The sequence below is a fragment of the Acipenser ruthenus genome, chromosome 13 (genome assembly GCF_902713425.1).
Source record: "Acipenser ruthenus chromosome 13, fAciRut3.2 maternal haplotype, whole genome shotgun sequence".
In the NCBI taxonomy this organism is placed as follows: Eukaryota; Metazoa; Chordata; class Actinopteri; order Acipenseriformes; family Acipenseridae; genus Acipenser; species Acipenser ruthenus.
Window position 1 is genome coordinate 22,083,290 of NC_081201.1, and position 16,643 is coordinate 22,099,932.

At 38.8% G+C, this 16,643-nt stretch overlaps 1 protein-coding gene across 2 annotated transcripts in view; it reads left to right on the plus strand.

Moving 5' to 3' along the window:
- LOC117418290 (heat shock 70 kDa protein 12A-like) overlaps positions 1-16,373 on the plus strand; it is a 46,221-nt gene extending 29,848 nt beyond the window's left edge. The window contains exons 7-12 of one of the 2 annotated variants that reach the window (XM_034031188.3): positions 5,503-5,674; positions 8,771-8,857; positions 11,083-11,187; positions 12,194-12,452; positions 13,080-13,183; positions 13,948-16,373. In XM_034031188.3, the coding sequence (XP_033887079.2) occupies positions 5,503-5,674; positions 8,771-8,857; positions 11,083-11,187; positions 12,194-12,452; positions 13,080-13,183; positions 13,948-14,585 (1,365 nt within the window). In that variant the 3' untranslated portion in view covers positions 14,586-16,373. The remainder of the gene's footprint in view (positions 1-5,502; positions 5,675-8,770; positions 8,858-11,082; positions 11,188-12,193; positions 12,453-13,079; positions 13,184-13,947) is intronic. The other variant, XM_034031189.3, reaches the window with a different exon arrangement.
- Positions 16,374-16,643: the final 270 nt, after the last annotated feature.

The following is a 16,643-nucleotide window of genomic DNA, read 5'->3' on the forward strand; positions in this document are numbered from 1 at the left end:
ATTTGCTTGTCTGTAATATATACAGTGCAGTACTTTTTCTTTGCCAGCAATTCCAATGAAAGACTGGTATAAGGAACATTTAAAGGGGTTGTTGGGCCTGGTCTCAGTTAATTTTACTAAACAAAACGATTTACAAAATGATTGACCAGAGTAGCAGTAATTCATTTGAGGCAATTCATTTATTGCTAAATACTGTTTTTCAGTTTTTACTTTTAAAAGTTGGTCCCTTACACCTCCATAGTTACCAGAGTAGTTGGAGACTTATAAGGAATGTTGAATGAAGCGAGCTGCTTCTGGTATTATAAGGTTAAACACTATTACATTTGTCACACCCCTGAGGATGCATATCACACTAGTGGATATAGAGCAGGCAAGTGCATTATTATTATTATTTATTTCTTAGCAGACGCCCTTATCCAGGGCGACTTACAATCGCAAGCAAATACAAATACATTCAAGTGTTACAATATAAGTCATACAATAAGAACAAGAAATACAATAATTCTCAAGTGTGACAAACCACAATTCAATAATACAGCAGATAATAGTGAAAGTTACATCAGGATATGATTAAATAGTGATAGTTACATCAGGATATGATTAAGTACAAAATACTACAGATTAAACACTTGGCAGATTACAATATTCTGAGGTACAGGATTAAATGCAGTAAAATAGGGGGCAGATAAGAGCAAAATAAAGCATATTTAAATGAAGGGAGATAGTGTCCCAGGATACAACAGAGGAGTTCTACAGGTGCTGTTTGAAGAGGTGAGTCTTAAGGAGGCGCCGGAATGTGGTCAGGGACTGGGCAGTCCTGACATCTGTAGGAAGGTCATTCCACCACTGCGGAGCAAGGGTGGAGAAGGAGCGGGCTCTGGAGGCAGGGGAGCGTAGCGGAGGTAGAGCCAGTCTTCTAGTGCACTTCGACTTGTGACCTTTGTGGACAGCACCACACAGCCCCCTTTCATACACTGCAACATTCCTAAACTGCTATTTAAGAACAACAATGTTGATGTGAACGACAGCTCAGGATGCTGAAGACAATAGCAGTGTGGGGAGAGAAGGGGTCGCTTCCTGCACGGTGAGCTCATTGGGTGTTCCTGCACCACAGCGAACAATGTTCACAGCCAAGATGTTCATCAGCAGCCTTTGATTTATTTACAACCAACACCCAGTGCGTTCTCAGGATATCACCCCCCTGCAGTGAAAAGCATCTGCCACGGCTCAGCTGGTCTATTTACTAGGGGGTAACGATTTATCATGTATTCCTTGGGACATACCTTATCCTAATAGAGGCATGTCTCAAAAGCACAACACCGCTCTATGTAGTTCACCAAGTAGTTCTTGAATTAATAATGTGTGTTTTTATAGTTGGTATATAGATACTTTCTCTAAGTCATTGATTTTTATCTTTTAGAAAACTAGTCCATCATTAAATTATCATTTGATCTTATTATCGTCTACAATTAGCCTGTCAGGACCATGAAATGTATCAGAATTCATAACATATTGCGAACATCATCTTGTGACATTAGTGTAACATTACATCCTTACGATTTACTAGCCGTTCATGTCGAGGCCTCCACCACTCTCATATTGCAAAGCCACCAACCATTTAATGGCTCAAAACTGCAAGAAAGGAGCAGAAACTGATAGCACAATTACATTCTTAGTAAACAAAATATTACCAGAAAATATTATCTATTTTAAAGGGTTCATCTCTAAGACACGCCTCAACTTTCTACTTATTCCTACTTCCTGTTATCTTACCTCGCTGGATTCTGCCTTTCCCTTACCCACAGTGTACAATTTCCAAGTTTTTAGTTTAGTTTCACTTCCATTTCAATTTGATTCTCCTCTGCCTACATGACTAACAGAACTTAGCAATAAATGACCTCTCCACATCCACAAGGTTAATGCCTGCTACATGAGAAAACAGCATATGCCCATTTCTCTTAATGGGGCATTTCTACAGTTTATCACTTTGGATGAAGACTACATCATTTACATGACGTACCTACCCAACCAATGAAATACTTTGATTTCAGATTTAAGTTCAGAACTAAGCACCAAAAAATAAAGAAATAAAAAACCAGCTGAGAGAAGTGCGCTCATGTAATGGTAATAAATGCACACTGAAAAGAAAAAAATCCTAGTGTGCTTTTGAATCTAACCATTAAAAAAAACCAACATTAAGAATAATGAATGCTGCTCCTCTCCATCCCTCCTAATGCGGCTAGATTTTGCGGTAGATACATTTGATAACATTAATGTCATTCAAGCCTCATGACTTCAGTGTATCAGTGCTGCAGACTGGCCCTCTCTGGTATCCGCAGTGGGGATTGGAGTACAGTGACAGTGCAGGAATCTATTGTAGTGTGGCTTCTGGAAAGACTAACTCGGTGTCCTTAATGCTGCACTTTCATTTTTCAGAGGAAACCTGAACTGAGTTCCCTTGTTATGTGAGGCTACGACAGGCTGCTTTATATTCCTAAATTTTGTACTCATTTGAAACTCATACCGATTTTCACTTATTTCGTGTGTGTTGCAGGGGATGGTGGTTATCTTCAAATGTGCATTTCCTTTTAGTAGTTTTCCTTCCTATGTTATGACATTTGCCCTTGTTTTAACCACTAAAATATGTATATATACAGTTAGCACTCACATATCCGACCCTATAAAATTTTGACTTCAGTGACAGTTAAACACGTGTGATGCATATGTGATTATTTCATTTTGGCCTGTTCCAACCCTTGTATCTTTTGTGTTCCCTGAAAAACGCTTTGTATCATGAAACATGAGTCAGAAATCGTGTGTGACGGGTAAGTGCATTCATTTGTTACATAATGGGGGTTGATTTTATTCTTAATACAAGGGCGGTAAAACGCAACTGACGTGTATCTGGGTAACGATTATCCGAGTGCTGACTCTGTGTGTGTGCGTGTGTGTGCGTGTGCGTGTGTGTAAATAAATTACAGCTTGATTGTCTGGATAATCCTAAGTGCTGGGCCTTCCATTCAAATCATGAGACAGCGTGCCAGGTCTTAGGAATTACTGGTGCTACTTCATGAAAGCACAGCTGAGACTAAATCAGAAAGCAATATGACACTCAGAAAACAACATTTAGATGTTTCCCCAAAACCAGCTCCTTTATGGGGTGGCAATAGTGTGTAAATAATACAACTCACAGGGTGTAATAAGGGGTAGATTCCATCACAGAATGCCTGTTCAATCAAATGCTCCTCAGGCACTGCATATACATTATGTGTTTTAAAAGAGAAGCATATGTTAACACTAGGTGTTGTGTTTACACAGTGGGTTGCATCCTCCTATGGCTCCTATGTCTACAAGTTTGATTAAATAACAAATATATATAGAGCAAAATTCTGCATCCAATTCTGTACATTCCAGTGCTATTGGATAGAAAATAATCTGACACATGTATTAGAACAGAGTAGGACTGATTGCAGAAACTCAGTTTCTTCTTGTTTAATACACCCTTGACAACCATGATAGCCAGACAGATAGATGAACACATAAGAATTGTTACAAACAAGAGAAAGCCATTCGGCCTATCCATGCTCGCCCAGGTGCTACTAGCTACACTTTTAAAGGATGTCAGCATCAACGTGGCTTGTAACCCATTCCATCCTCTCACCATTCTCTGTGTAAAGAAGTGTCTCCTACTCTCTGTCTCTACTTACTTCCCAACTGTGTCCTCTAGTCCTCTGTGCTACACTTGAAATATAAGACTTTATAAATATACAAACCTCATTGTTCTACTATTGATTGCTGGCAATTACTGAGTTCCCCCTTTGTAACTCTATTTATTAATGATGTCATTTTATATTGATTTGCCACTAAAACCGTTTTGCTTGCAACTAATGAAAAATGTGTTTCATGTCCTTTATCAGTCTCATTAAGGTCGTAATCACAGTTAAGTCAGTTTTGGGCGGCTCCATGTATTGCAGACTAAAAAAATACAGGGTACATTCTCTTGGGTGGAGTGCTTTTTTTCCATATAAGCTGAAATAAACCACTGCAAAATGTAACACAAATAATATATACAGCATGTTTATTACTTGAGGCAGCAGGGACATGATTTAAATAGTTGTAAATTATGTATGAGAAATCAACTAATCACTGTTAAGGAGTAGTCAAAATTCCAGCACATCGTATCTTGTGTATAGATGTCATTCTGTGCATACAGCATGTGACACAATTCTAAAAAAGCAATAGCACTTTATGATTTGAGTGTAGTGCAGTCTTTGTTTTTATGATGTATAATAAGTCAATGAGACATGTAGGGTGTCTCTTGCTATAATCATTTCTCACAGTTTCAGCTTGGCCTCTTGCCCAAACTTCACAAGATGACAATAAGGGACAAGCTACACCTGATTCTTCTTTGTTCTAGGCTAAGTAGATTCAGTTCTTTCAGAGTTTCTTCATAGCTCAGTCCTTTAAGACCAAAGATTAGTCTGGTCTTCTTTGGACTGTCCAGGGCCACAATGTCCCTTTGGTGCTGTGGTGACCAGAATTGGACACAGTACTCTAAGAGCAGTCTCACCAGAGCATTTAAATAACCTCATCATAACCTCCTTGGATTTGTACTCTGCACTTTTGGCTATATACCCAAGCATTCTGTCTGTGTTTCCCCGCACTGTGTGGATGATGAGAGCAGTTGCTTTATTGCCACACCAAGGTCTTTCTCTTGGTATGCCTGTTCTTGTTCTATTCCCCCACCCCCACACACACTTTTGGTATTTGGATCTTGAAATTTTGCGTCATATTTGTAATTTGCTGGTGTAAAGAAGAAGGGTCTGTTTGATTGTGTAACGAGCAGTGTTGTGTAATATGAAATGAGGTTAAAAGCTCTATAACCATAAATGCAGACAAAACCGGCTCTTTTGCAGAGGGGTTAAGATGCTCAGAATTAGTGTGCGGGGTTGTTGGATCATGCCACAAAATGTACAATTGCTTACCTGGGATGGACATAAATGAAATATTTACTAATAAAGCTGTTTTTACCTTTAATGGAACTGCCAAAGGGTATACTTTCATAACTTCCCTTGCATTGCCACAGTCTTATGTTTTCCATGTGTATTAAATCTTATGTAGGCCCACTCTTCAGTGTGTTGTTAAGCATTGTGCAATCTGATAAATATTAACAGAAAGGGGTACTAATAAAAGAAACTGAGGCAAAAGTAGGGAAGATAACCTCACAATCTCAATTTTGTTTGTTACTTTTTTTTTTGGCAGTAGTTTTTATATCCATTTGTTTTCAATGAAATATTTTCATGATGAATTTAGACCATGGAAATGCTGCAGCCCCGGTTCTTATACAGATGTTGTTTATATATCTGTTATCTTTCCACATCCTGGTAAAAGAGGTTCAGTCAAAAATTACAGAGGCTCATATTTCCGTTTGCTTTCTTCAGATGAAAGGACTAAGTATCAAAGGGACTGAATTCTTGTTTTCCGCTCTGTTCTCCCCTCCAGTCTGGACTGGTAACCCCTGACAACCCAGAGCAGCTAATCATCGCCCTGGAGCCAGAGGCCGCCTCCATCTACTGTAGGAAGCTCCGCCTCCACCAGATGATTGACCTGAGCTCCAAGACAGCATTCAACGGCTACAGCCCGACTGAGACCATAGGAACTGGGATGACACAGGGTAACCTTGCCTGCTAATCTACTGTACAAGACACGTCTTAGACACAATTAAAAAAGAGTTTGGGGGGCAAGCTAGTATAGTGATCTATACTAGTTTGGTGGTCTCAGCCTATCCTTCATGGGATGTTGCAGTATGGTTGTAATCAGCTCCATTGTGCCACACAACTTTCACTGGTACTGTGCAGAGGTGTTGGTTTAAGGTTCACTATCATTGCCGATAGATAATTAATGGAGGCACCCAATGTACCTATAGCACTTATAATGTTAGAGAGTAAGTAGCTTCAGATTTCTTTTGAATTCCTTATTTTACGTTTGTGTTGCAATTTTGTCCCATTGTCACATGATTTGAATGGCAGGAGGAAGGCTGTTCAGTCCTGACTCTTAGGACTAGCTCAAATGAAGATAAAGGCAGATTCAGATAAAAATGAAACATTAATATCGGGGAATCTAGAACCACAAGAATGATTGCAAACAGCATTACCCTTATGAAAGTGTCCCACAGTAAAAGCATAGCAAAGTGTAACAAAGCACTGTGAAAGCATAGGTAAGCATTGCAAGGCCCAGAGAGCCATGATAAGGCATTTAAAAAAAAAAAAAAAAAGGAAAACCATGGTAAACTATGTTAAATTCATAACCATGGGGGACTTGCAAATATACTGTTGTAAATAGTAAATAGTAAGTATAATGTAACAAAAATCGATTCAAATAACATTTGAAGCTACTTCCTGTGTGATGTTCAAGATAGAGATACAGGAAGTGAACTTCTTGTGGGTTCAGAGTTGAAGTGTAAATAAAGTCTGGTAAACAACAACAGCATAAAGCATTTAAAGAAAGGTAAGACTATTCTGCTAAAGAGGTAAGCAAGGGTTTGCAAGCTTTAGTTATCACACCTCTAAATGTAAACTGCAATTACCTACAGTATGCCCACAAATCCATACTTTATTCTTTTAATTAAACATTAACTTGACAGTTTTAACAAAGCCTATTATAAATAATCTTTTTACGTGCATGTGTTTTTGTTTTTACTACACTGACACTCACAACTATAAGTGGTTGAGTCTTGCATGCATCGATTTGTTTCTAACAAAAAAAACATCTATCACCTTTTCAATGGATTACCGTATCAGGTACATTCATTGTATATATATATATATTTTTTTAACTCCTTTGATACATCAAACTGAAGTATTGAGACCCACAAAAGAGAGATGACCCATTCTATAATGTCTTCTGCATCTCTTTTGAGGGAAGGGGTGAATTTTACTGGAGCCAACAAACTTGAAAAAAAAAACGTTATTTGCCAGCAAATAAAGCAGCAACAGCAAAAGTTTGGGAGATTTTCCAAGATTCTCGTCTCTCATCTATATTGTGTTTAAGTACTCTGCAGCACGTTTGACAACTGAATTGAGATTTATTCAATATAAAAAAAGCAAAAAACTGTTCAATGCAATACAGTAAGTTGATGGACAATACACAGCAATATGAATTTGTATCCACAGTTTAGAAAAGCGTGACTGGATAGTACTGTTTGGTGAATCTCCGTGCATGCTGGTATGTTTTTTTTGTTTTCAATTTGCAAGCAGTTGCATTTCTAATGCTGGTAGCCTGCAAGACTATACTTGCAAATGTCATGCTGATTTTACATCTAAAAAATGTGATTGTTTGCATGCTGACTTTATTATGAAGTCATAATGCTGTCTATTTTAATCACAAGAATAAATCCATTTTAAATCCATTTTAAAGTATAGATAGATGTAGGTTCTATAAACTTTGCTTTGCGGTAATGATGGGGCAAGCCTATCGGTGAGCCAGCCATTCCTTTACTGACAGTCAAATGAAGAGTTGTTTGCTACTTAAAAAGATAAAAATTATCTTGCTCTTCTTTATATAAAAATGCAATGTCGATCTTTTAATAGCTAACATATGATGAATAAAACCTTTTTATTTTGCTTCTTAATGGCAAATGATTATCCAGGATCATTTCAGATGTGTTGAAATTAATCTAAAATACTTAATTTTAATACACAATCTAAGTCTAAGAAAAAAAAAAAAACAGATGGTTATTCCTTTCCCCATTTGTAACTAAATGAGCTTTATTTCAAATGAGACACTCTCTGCCTTCAGTAACAGAACATGACGTCCCTGTGAATGGAGATGATGCATCTTTGTAGAACTGCCCTTTTTATAATTATAATGGATAAATCATAAGAGTTGATGATATTGTATTGCTAGGATTATTAAGATTGGCACTGGATGGAGTGTTTTGTTTCCCTTGTATATTTGGTGAAGGCTGGTGCGTACACACACACACACACACACACACATACACACAGGAAGAGTCATTGTCTGACATTCAGTTGTTTGTTTTTTCCCTATAAGGAGCTCCTAGTGTCAAACGCATTCCTTCAACTTGAAAAAGTACAAAACACATTCACTCCCTTTTTGGTTGACAAATGCTATGAAAAAATACCATTAAAAGTCAAATACATGTTTAAAACAATGTGTGCATCTTTCATATAGGAAAAGGTGATGGTAATAATTAAAGATAAGATTTACTGGACTTATTTTGTTAGATTTGTGTACTTCATTGTGTTGATCATTTAAATAGACCCCAATGACTTACATCAAATCCATTTTTGTCCTCATATGGCGACAAATGAGGTAATTGAAGTCACCAGAATACTTTGAACGCCACGTATCACCACGTGGGCATGGCCAACACAGCGTCAACTGAGGAAGCAACAGAAGTTGGAATAAATCCATTGCTAGCTTTAAAACATTAAGACTTGTAATCCTTTAAGAATAAAACAGCAAAAGCTGTGTCCAGAGTTCTGTATTAGTGAAACATCAAGGGGTGCGCAATATTTATGACCGCAAACTGTATCAAAGCTGTTCTAGCGGCAGTATGCTTGAGTCATGCTGGTTCGAGCTATGCCTGCCCATGTGCAGTGGTGCTGGAGGAGCTGCAGCCCCATTCTGGCCAGGAAATTTGATTTTGACACTGTCGCTTGCTTTTATGTTGGTGTTGATCAGACATACAGCTTCTGTGCGCTTGTCATTTCTTACATTCAGTCATTTTCTTTCTGTCAACAACCAGCCAAGGAAGTCGTCCGACGTAACCGGCAGAGCCGCACCTTTTTGGTGGAAAATGTCATAGGAGAGCTCTGGTCAGAGCTGGCTGAAGGTAGAGTGCTTTCGCTCCTTTGCTTTTGCTGGGTCTTATGTTGCTGGCAGGGGCACGCAGGGTTTCGTAATGTAAAAACAACATGCTGTCAAACCCACTCTGCTTGTTCATCTGCTTATTAACACCCAGTTCCATTCCTATGAAATCCGATTCTAATTACCCATGTCATTCCTTCTGCACGCCCTCACAGTAACTGAAGCTGGGTAAATAGACACAGACTGTGACAGGAATGTGCTGGGCAAAGTGTGCAAGACAAATGTCACGGGAAGAATAGGGAATTCATATATTGGTCTCACATTTTAAAAACTGATATTTGGTACGACACTAGGTTAAAGAAAACTCTTTTTGTAGGTCTCACTTTCAGTCTTGCACTTTCATGGTCATTTCTCATGGGGCGTGAAGTTGTCCCCATCACTTCAGGGCCTTCTTTCATTTCTGTAACCAACCAGCTGCTTCCCCTAATGAGTGACAAGCTTTGTAGCCAGTTGACCGCCATAAACATTGAAGTGAAATGACCCAGGACGTGCAAGTGTAACTGATTTCTATCTATTAACTATCTTTTAACTTGTGTAGTACCACATAACATGTTTTAGAATGAAAATACATGTTTGCAATAGTATGTGTACATTAGAGATGTATATAGTGAATTAAAGTGCACTACAGGTAAGATTATATGATTTATTATGGTAACTACAACTCCTTTTAATAAACCCCATAGTGCAGTGACCATACATTACTGGAAGCTTTAAGGGACCTGTATATGCATAAATTGTGCAATATCAAATTATTTTGAACAAACTATACTATTCTCCAACATGCAGTGTGAACAAATAAATGCTCAACTACAGAGGATGGGGCATTTGTTGCCTTTTCCAAGCTACTCGGGCCTATTGCTTACAAAATATAATACATGCCATATAAAATGGTCTTGTTGTCTTCAAATACAAATATATGAGTAACTTCAGTGTGGAGGAAATACTGACCCCCTCCCCCTGCACACACATGCATTACTTACCCCTTTTTTCGCTCACTCCCATCCACGTCCCCTAATTGCCACCCATATTGAATTACCCCATGGTCAACCACAGGGTCTATCGTCCAGTCCAAAGAGCCAGGCGGATGGACCCTCAAACCAAGTTGGTTTGAGGCCAAATGTTTAATCTTGTACCATGCTCCATAGTCAAATAAATACCATTCATTACAAATTCAGTGCATGGGGGAACTACTGAAAGTATATAAATACTTATATATTTAATAGAACACATTTACTACAATGCACAATGAGTGGGTGGGTCATTTTTTCAAGTTCATTACATTTCTGCAATGGTGAACTGCTTTGTAAGTCTTTCTACTCTATTTATGGATTTACAGGGGGTCTGAGTGGAGTAAAATGCTTTTTTTAAAAAAAAATCTTTGACAATGCTTGTTGGAGGGTAATGGATATTTAATGGTTTCTTTTAAACATCAAAAAGGAAGCTGTCTGTTTAGGTTAGCACAGCTTGTTCCAGTGCAGGATATTTTTTCCTTTACGTCAGACAGTTTTGGGGAATTGTAGCTGTAAGTGTGCTCTGGCTGTGCTTCCAATATTGATTTTAGTTTTTATGAGGCAGACTGGTCATTTGAGAAGGAATAGGAGGAGAGCTGAATATATTACATGTGCATTCAGATGGTTCAGGTGAGGTTTCGAATGGTGAATGGTATTGTTCTGTAGTATTTAACCCTGGTCCTGCCCCCAACGCTCCAGGTTTTTAGTTTCAACTTGTTCACTTTTTTTTCTATTTTATGATTTGTATTGCAGTCTACGGATAAACAATGATTGCTTTTGCTCAGCACTGGTTAAAGTCTCAGAGTCTGTCTGTCTGTATGTGCACTGGAAAAATGTGGCGTCTAAACAGTGACAGATCTCAATATCGCCACTGTTAAAACAATTCTATCAAAATCAAACATCCAACAATCTCTATTCCTCTTGTAAGTTTCTTTTTATTTCTCCCTGTAAAAATATTAAAAAACTTAGGAAGGATATTTTTAATGATTTTAATAAGGGCGAGTATCTCCACCATCATTTCGATCAATTGAATAGAACCCTGTATGTTTTTAAAACACTTATTTATTTCCCGGTTGAAACACAAACCTGGACCGTTTTGGTGTATTTGAGGACCAGCACTGAAAATCTGCAGTTATTGTGTATATATGGTATGATGATTTTTTCCCCCTCCTTTTCCCAGGCGATCGCTATGTAGTGGTTGACTGTGGCGGGGGCACAGTGGATCTCACTGTCCATCAGATTAGACTGCCTGAAGGACATCTAAAGGAGCTATACAAGGCCTCAGGTAAAGTGTATTTGCATTCGTATTAAGGAGATTGAAGTGAGGTAAACAAATGAAGAAAAAACTTATGTTAAGAATTATTTAGGTTCATATCAGAAGAAATGAGTGAGAATCCTATTTTTTAATCCGGAAGCATTTTTATACTATGTACAATCTGTATGTAGAGTAGGTGGGACAAGCAGATTATATTGTCTCATGGTTTGAATGGAACGAGGAATTGCGGTAGGTCCCAGCACCTAGGACTCTCCAGACAAGCTCAAAGGAACTCAAAACCAGGTAAAGGCAGATTTAATAAAATGATTCAATGCTGGTGCAAGAAAACCTAGAGCTACTCAGAATGGTAGCAAATATCAAAATACAATAAAAAAAAGTGACATTTGAAACTCATCACACTGTAACTGACGTTCTGAATCAAATCCCCTGTTTGTGTCGGGATAAACAATGGCCATTTACGGGACCCTAGAGAGCAGTTTATTTTGGATACAACTAATCGACTAAAAGTCTTGTTTCCCATTTCAATCCAAACTCATCGCTGAGATGAGTTTGGATTGAAATGATTATGCCACTGCCGATGTGGCTCTAGCTCATGTAATAAAGTGTGAAGGATCTCTTAATGGTCCCTTTAAGAGGAATGTGTGTGTGCTGAGTTATCATGTATTTGACATTTATTCAAAGGTGTGAAGGGTGCTAGTTACTTCAGGTCACATAGACAAGGAAAAAAAGTCAAATGGAGGTGATCTAATCCATGACCTCATAATGATCTCTAATGCTTATTACACTCCAAACTGTACTTCAAGTTCATCAGAATCATGTCAAGTTGCAAAAGCAAAACCCAAAGTCGACATTTCGAGATTCTAGATTCTGAAACAAAACTGGATTAAAAATCTGTTTGTTTAGTTCAGCATATGGAATATAGAGGCCCCCAATTTACGCTTCAGACATTATTTTGCGCTGACTATATGAACTGAATGATGCGGTTGAATCCCTACCTCTTCTCTTGTGATTGCAGGCGGTCCTTATGGTTCTATAGGTGTAGACTATGAGTTTGAAAAGCTGCTGTGCAAGATCTTCGGGGTGGATTTTATTGACCAGTTTAAGATCAAGCGGCCTGCAGCCTGGGTGGATCTGATGATCGCATTCGAGTCAAGGAAGAGAGCGGCGGCTCCCGAGAGAACCAATCCTCTCAACATCAACCTGCCCTTCTCCTTCATCGACTACTACAAGAAGTTCAGAGGGCACAGCGTGGAGCACGCCCTCCGCAAGAGCAAGTGAGCATGCGGAAAACAACATGATTACAGTCATGTAGAGCTCTGTTTCCACTACCACAAACCTTGTTCTGAACATCGTTCTCCATGAGCGCTGCGCTCTTCCAATGATTGCACTTCCCCCTCCTCTGCAAGCAGGTTCATTCAGGTCTCTGTGAAAATGGCTAGTGAAGCCTGGTTCATACTTCAATTGTGTGACTGTCGTTGAGGGCATTTCTACTCTGGCGTTTCAAGTTTTTTCTCAGCATTAGTCATGTTGTACGATTGTCTGCCAGTAGTCACCAGACCAGTATGAACCAGACATTCCCAGGACAGGTTGAGTGTGGAGATGGGGTTCAAAAGAGGAAAACAGGTGCTGATAGTCAATATCATAAATAGTTAATATTTGATTTAAAAAAATTATATATATATCATTCATTAAAATGATCATGCTGTCTTAGTTAAATAGTTTAGCGAATAAAGCGGGAAAAGCAGAAATTTGACATACCTCAAATATTTTGAAAAAATGTTTTTTAATCTTTGATGCTCTGGGAAAATTACATGCATTCAACATTTATTCAAACTGGTAGCTCTTTTCATCATCTTAAGTAAACCAGTCCCAATTTTTTTTGTCTGCTTGTCTGTTAACAGTGTAGATTTTGTAAAATGGTCTTCCCAAGGAATGCTTCGGATGAATCCGGATGCAATGAATGCTCTCTTTAAACCCACAATAGACCACATTATCCAGCACCTCAGTAAGTACTGGAGTTCACTTACTTCTGTGGGTGGCTTAATGGGTTATAAGAAATAATTCTGTGAATCGTACCTATTGTGAACTTCTGTTCAATTAAATGTGCAGTTTTGAAAGAAACACATGTTATAGTAAACATGATTATCTGGTACTACATTAGGTTAAGGAGATATCTGTTTACAAGCCTTGCTTTCAGATAGCGTTGCACTTCCTTCATCTTCTAACCTGGAGAGTAAAATTGTCTCGCAACACCCTTTGCTGATCATTAACCAACCAGGTGCTTCTCCTATTGATTTATAGCATCATACCTGGGTGTAATCCTGTTAGTGACATTAAACAGGACATCAGATGCCAGGTTCATTCTTGCTGATACTCAGCTATTCTGGTGCCTGATCAGGGATCACTTAAAAAAAATTAACAACTAGTGAGGTTTTATTCTTCCAGCCTTATACATATGTCTAATTTTCTAAGTTTATTTTCAGAACTACTGAATAACTACTGTTGACGGTATAAAATACTGTTAGTTCATTTAATTGGTATATTCGACAACTAGGAATGTTACATTTTCTCTATCTGCTGGTGAAAGGCAGTATCGCAAGAAGTTTAGTGGTGCAACACATACCAGCAAACAAGACTTGCAATTTTTCTTCTATTAATAAAATTAAGTTTGCATTTCATGAAACATTTCAACTGTTTTCGAGAGAGAATGCGACCAGGGCCCATTGTGCAATTTCCTAAAAATCAGCCACTTCCTTCCTGTGTACCCAGGTGATCTGTTTGAGAAGCCCGAAGTGAGCGACATCAAGTTCCTCTTTCTGGTCGGAGGTTTTTCCGAATCTCCTTTACTCCAGCAAGCCATTCAGACCATGCTGGGGGGCCGCTGTCGCATCATCATTCCCTATGACGTGGGGCTGACCATCCTGAAGGGAGCCGTGTTGTTTGGCCTAGACCCCTCAGTGATCAAGGTGCGCCGCTCCCCTCTCACCTACGGCGTGGGGGTCCTCAACAGGTACGTGGAGGGGAAGCACCCGCCGGAGAAAATGCTTCTGAAAGACGGCACTCGTTGGTGCACCGATGTCTTCGACAAGTTCATCTCAGCCGACCAGTCAGTGGCCCTCGGGGAGATGGTCAAGCGCAGCTACACCCCGGCCAGACCGTCCCAGCTGGTCATTGTGATCAACATCTACTGCTCGGAGATAGACGACGTCACTTTCATCACAGACCCTGGGGTTAAGAAGTGCGGCACTCTGCGTCTGGACCTTACAGGGACAGAGCCCTCCTCTGTTCCAGCCCGCAGGGAGATCCAGACCCGCCTGCAGTTCGGGGACACTGAGATCAAGGCTATGGCACTTGATATCGCCACCTCGAGATGTGTCAAGGCCGGCATTGATTTCCTAAATTATTAATCCTGTATTCATGTAACCGCACACAAGTAACACAATGAAACACCTGGAGAATACCAAGGAGTCTTAGTGTAGTAGTTAAACAAATAAGTGTGCCTCAAAGCTATGTGATTTGTCAGCAATTCAGAATAGTAATATCTACTATTGCAGCCCAATTGGTTAAGGACTGATTTAAAGATGCAGCTAACTGCAGTCTTGTTTTACATTTAAATAGAATGCCTTTATTGGTGTTCTGCTGTCTGTGAAAGAGACTTGACTGCCCTGCTTGTTTACATTCCCCAAAGATATTTAGTTTTAGGGGTCCAAGCTTCCTACCCCCCAGATGTGGGATGTTATAATGTGCTAATATTCCACATTTCGAAATTGTGTGTTTGTTATAATAACGAACGGGCTATAGCTATAGAACTGTTCTATATAAAGCATTCTGGTTTTAGGAAAAAAATTAACTGGTAGTCTCAATTTATCAAAGTTTGAAATTACTGCCACATTTTTGCTGATAAATCACTTTTTTCATCACATGCCTACTTACGACACCAACACACTGCTAAAAATCATACATTGCAAATGAATATAACACCTTGAAAAATGAGCTTTTTAAGCCAATGGTCTTTCAGGCTTTTCAGGCTCCATTACTGTCGTTTCACCCTCTGTAAAAAGCTTGGTTGTCAATGATATGCACATTGCTATGAAACTAATCTTTGAAATCCTAGAATGTGAACTGTTAAAAGTAACTAGGAAAACCAAAAGCTAACTAGAGAATGCTGCTAGCTGAACCTGCCTCAATAATTTCAATAGCCATAGCAATATGCTTGTTGCCTTTTTTCTTTTTCTTTTTATGCTTGTGGAAAATGGCCACTATTTAAATAGCTAATTATTACATTTTATGTTGTATTCCAGAGTTCAATATACCGAAGAACACTGGCGTTGATATATAATAAAATACTTATTTTTATTTGAATGTATATACAATATTTAAAATATTGTACAGATTTTTATTTTATTTTAGCAGCTTGTAGATTTGAGAATATGCTGGCTAATGTGGATAGCTTTCTGTTCTCACCAGCCTGTGTGTCAAAAACTGAAAAAAGTGTTATGTGCGATTTAAAAGTCAGTAGAATCCGACTGCAAGACATTTTAATAAATTGCTGTTAAAACTGAAAGGCCTTATTGTATAGGAGTGTGGTATATCAGCATTGTATTGAAGCCATGATTGATTTGTATTGGGTCTGTGTCTGTGTCCTGTGAGCTGCCCAGCTTAACTAAAAACCTAAAACATGTATTAGCATCTAAATGCAATTATGTATGTAATCAGAAACAACGCACCAAGTATGTTACTGTTTGGAAGGAACACTATTTACAGACAATCTGAGAACAACACGTGATATATATTCTTACCTGTTAACACTTGGGCCATATTTTCAAAGCGTTTACTCCAGTCTTGAACTCTTCTCTTTTGAAAGAGGTAAAACACCTGTTACTTTTACAAAACTAGAACCATTTCAAGTTATTTTAAGCACTCTCAGTGGGGTTTTGTTTTTCGCTTTGTAATGCCAACATGATTTATTGTTTGTCCTTTAAAAAAATAGGAGGTAGTTAAAGAATAGAGGAAACGCTTTGAAAATATGGCTTTTCCCCTTTTGTCGTTTGTCCCATCATCCCCTTCTCCACCTCACAGACGGTTTCGTCAGGGTTGCTTTTTGTGAGTTCCCTGTCTGTCCTGTTTTGGCTGTTCATTGCTTTGTTTATGCTGTTAAATTTCACTCACTAGGAAATAAACCTCTTGACAAATCACTCTGTTTTCACTGGGGGTACTAGAGGACGTCAGTTCCCTTGGTTACAGTACGACAAACACCATTCACAATACAATTTCCTAATATCTGCAGACGTTAAGATCAGTGCAAACCATTTAAACAAAACAGTTCACCCTTGGCAAAGCGATTCTGTAAGCTCTCAAAAAGCACACTGGCTGATACATTACACTGGGCATCGCATTGTTCCAAACTTTACAGAGCTGTGTTCAAAACCCTTGTAAACCATAGCGACCCTGTACATGGCAGACGG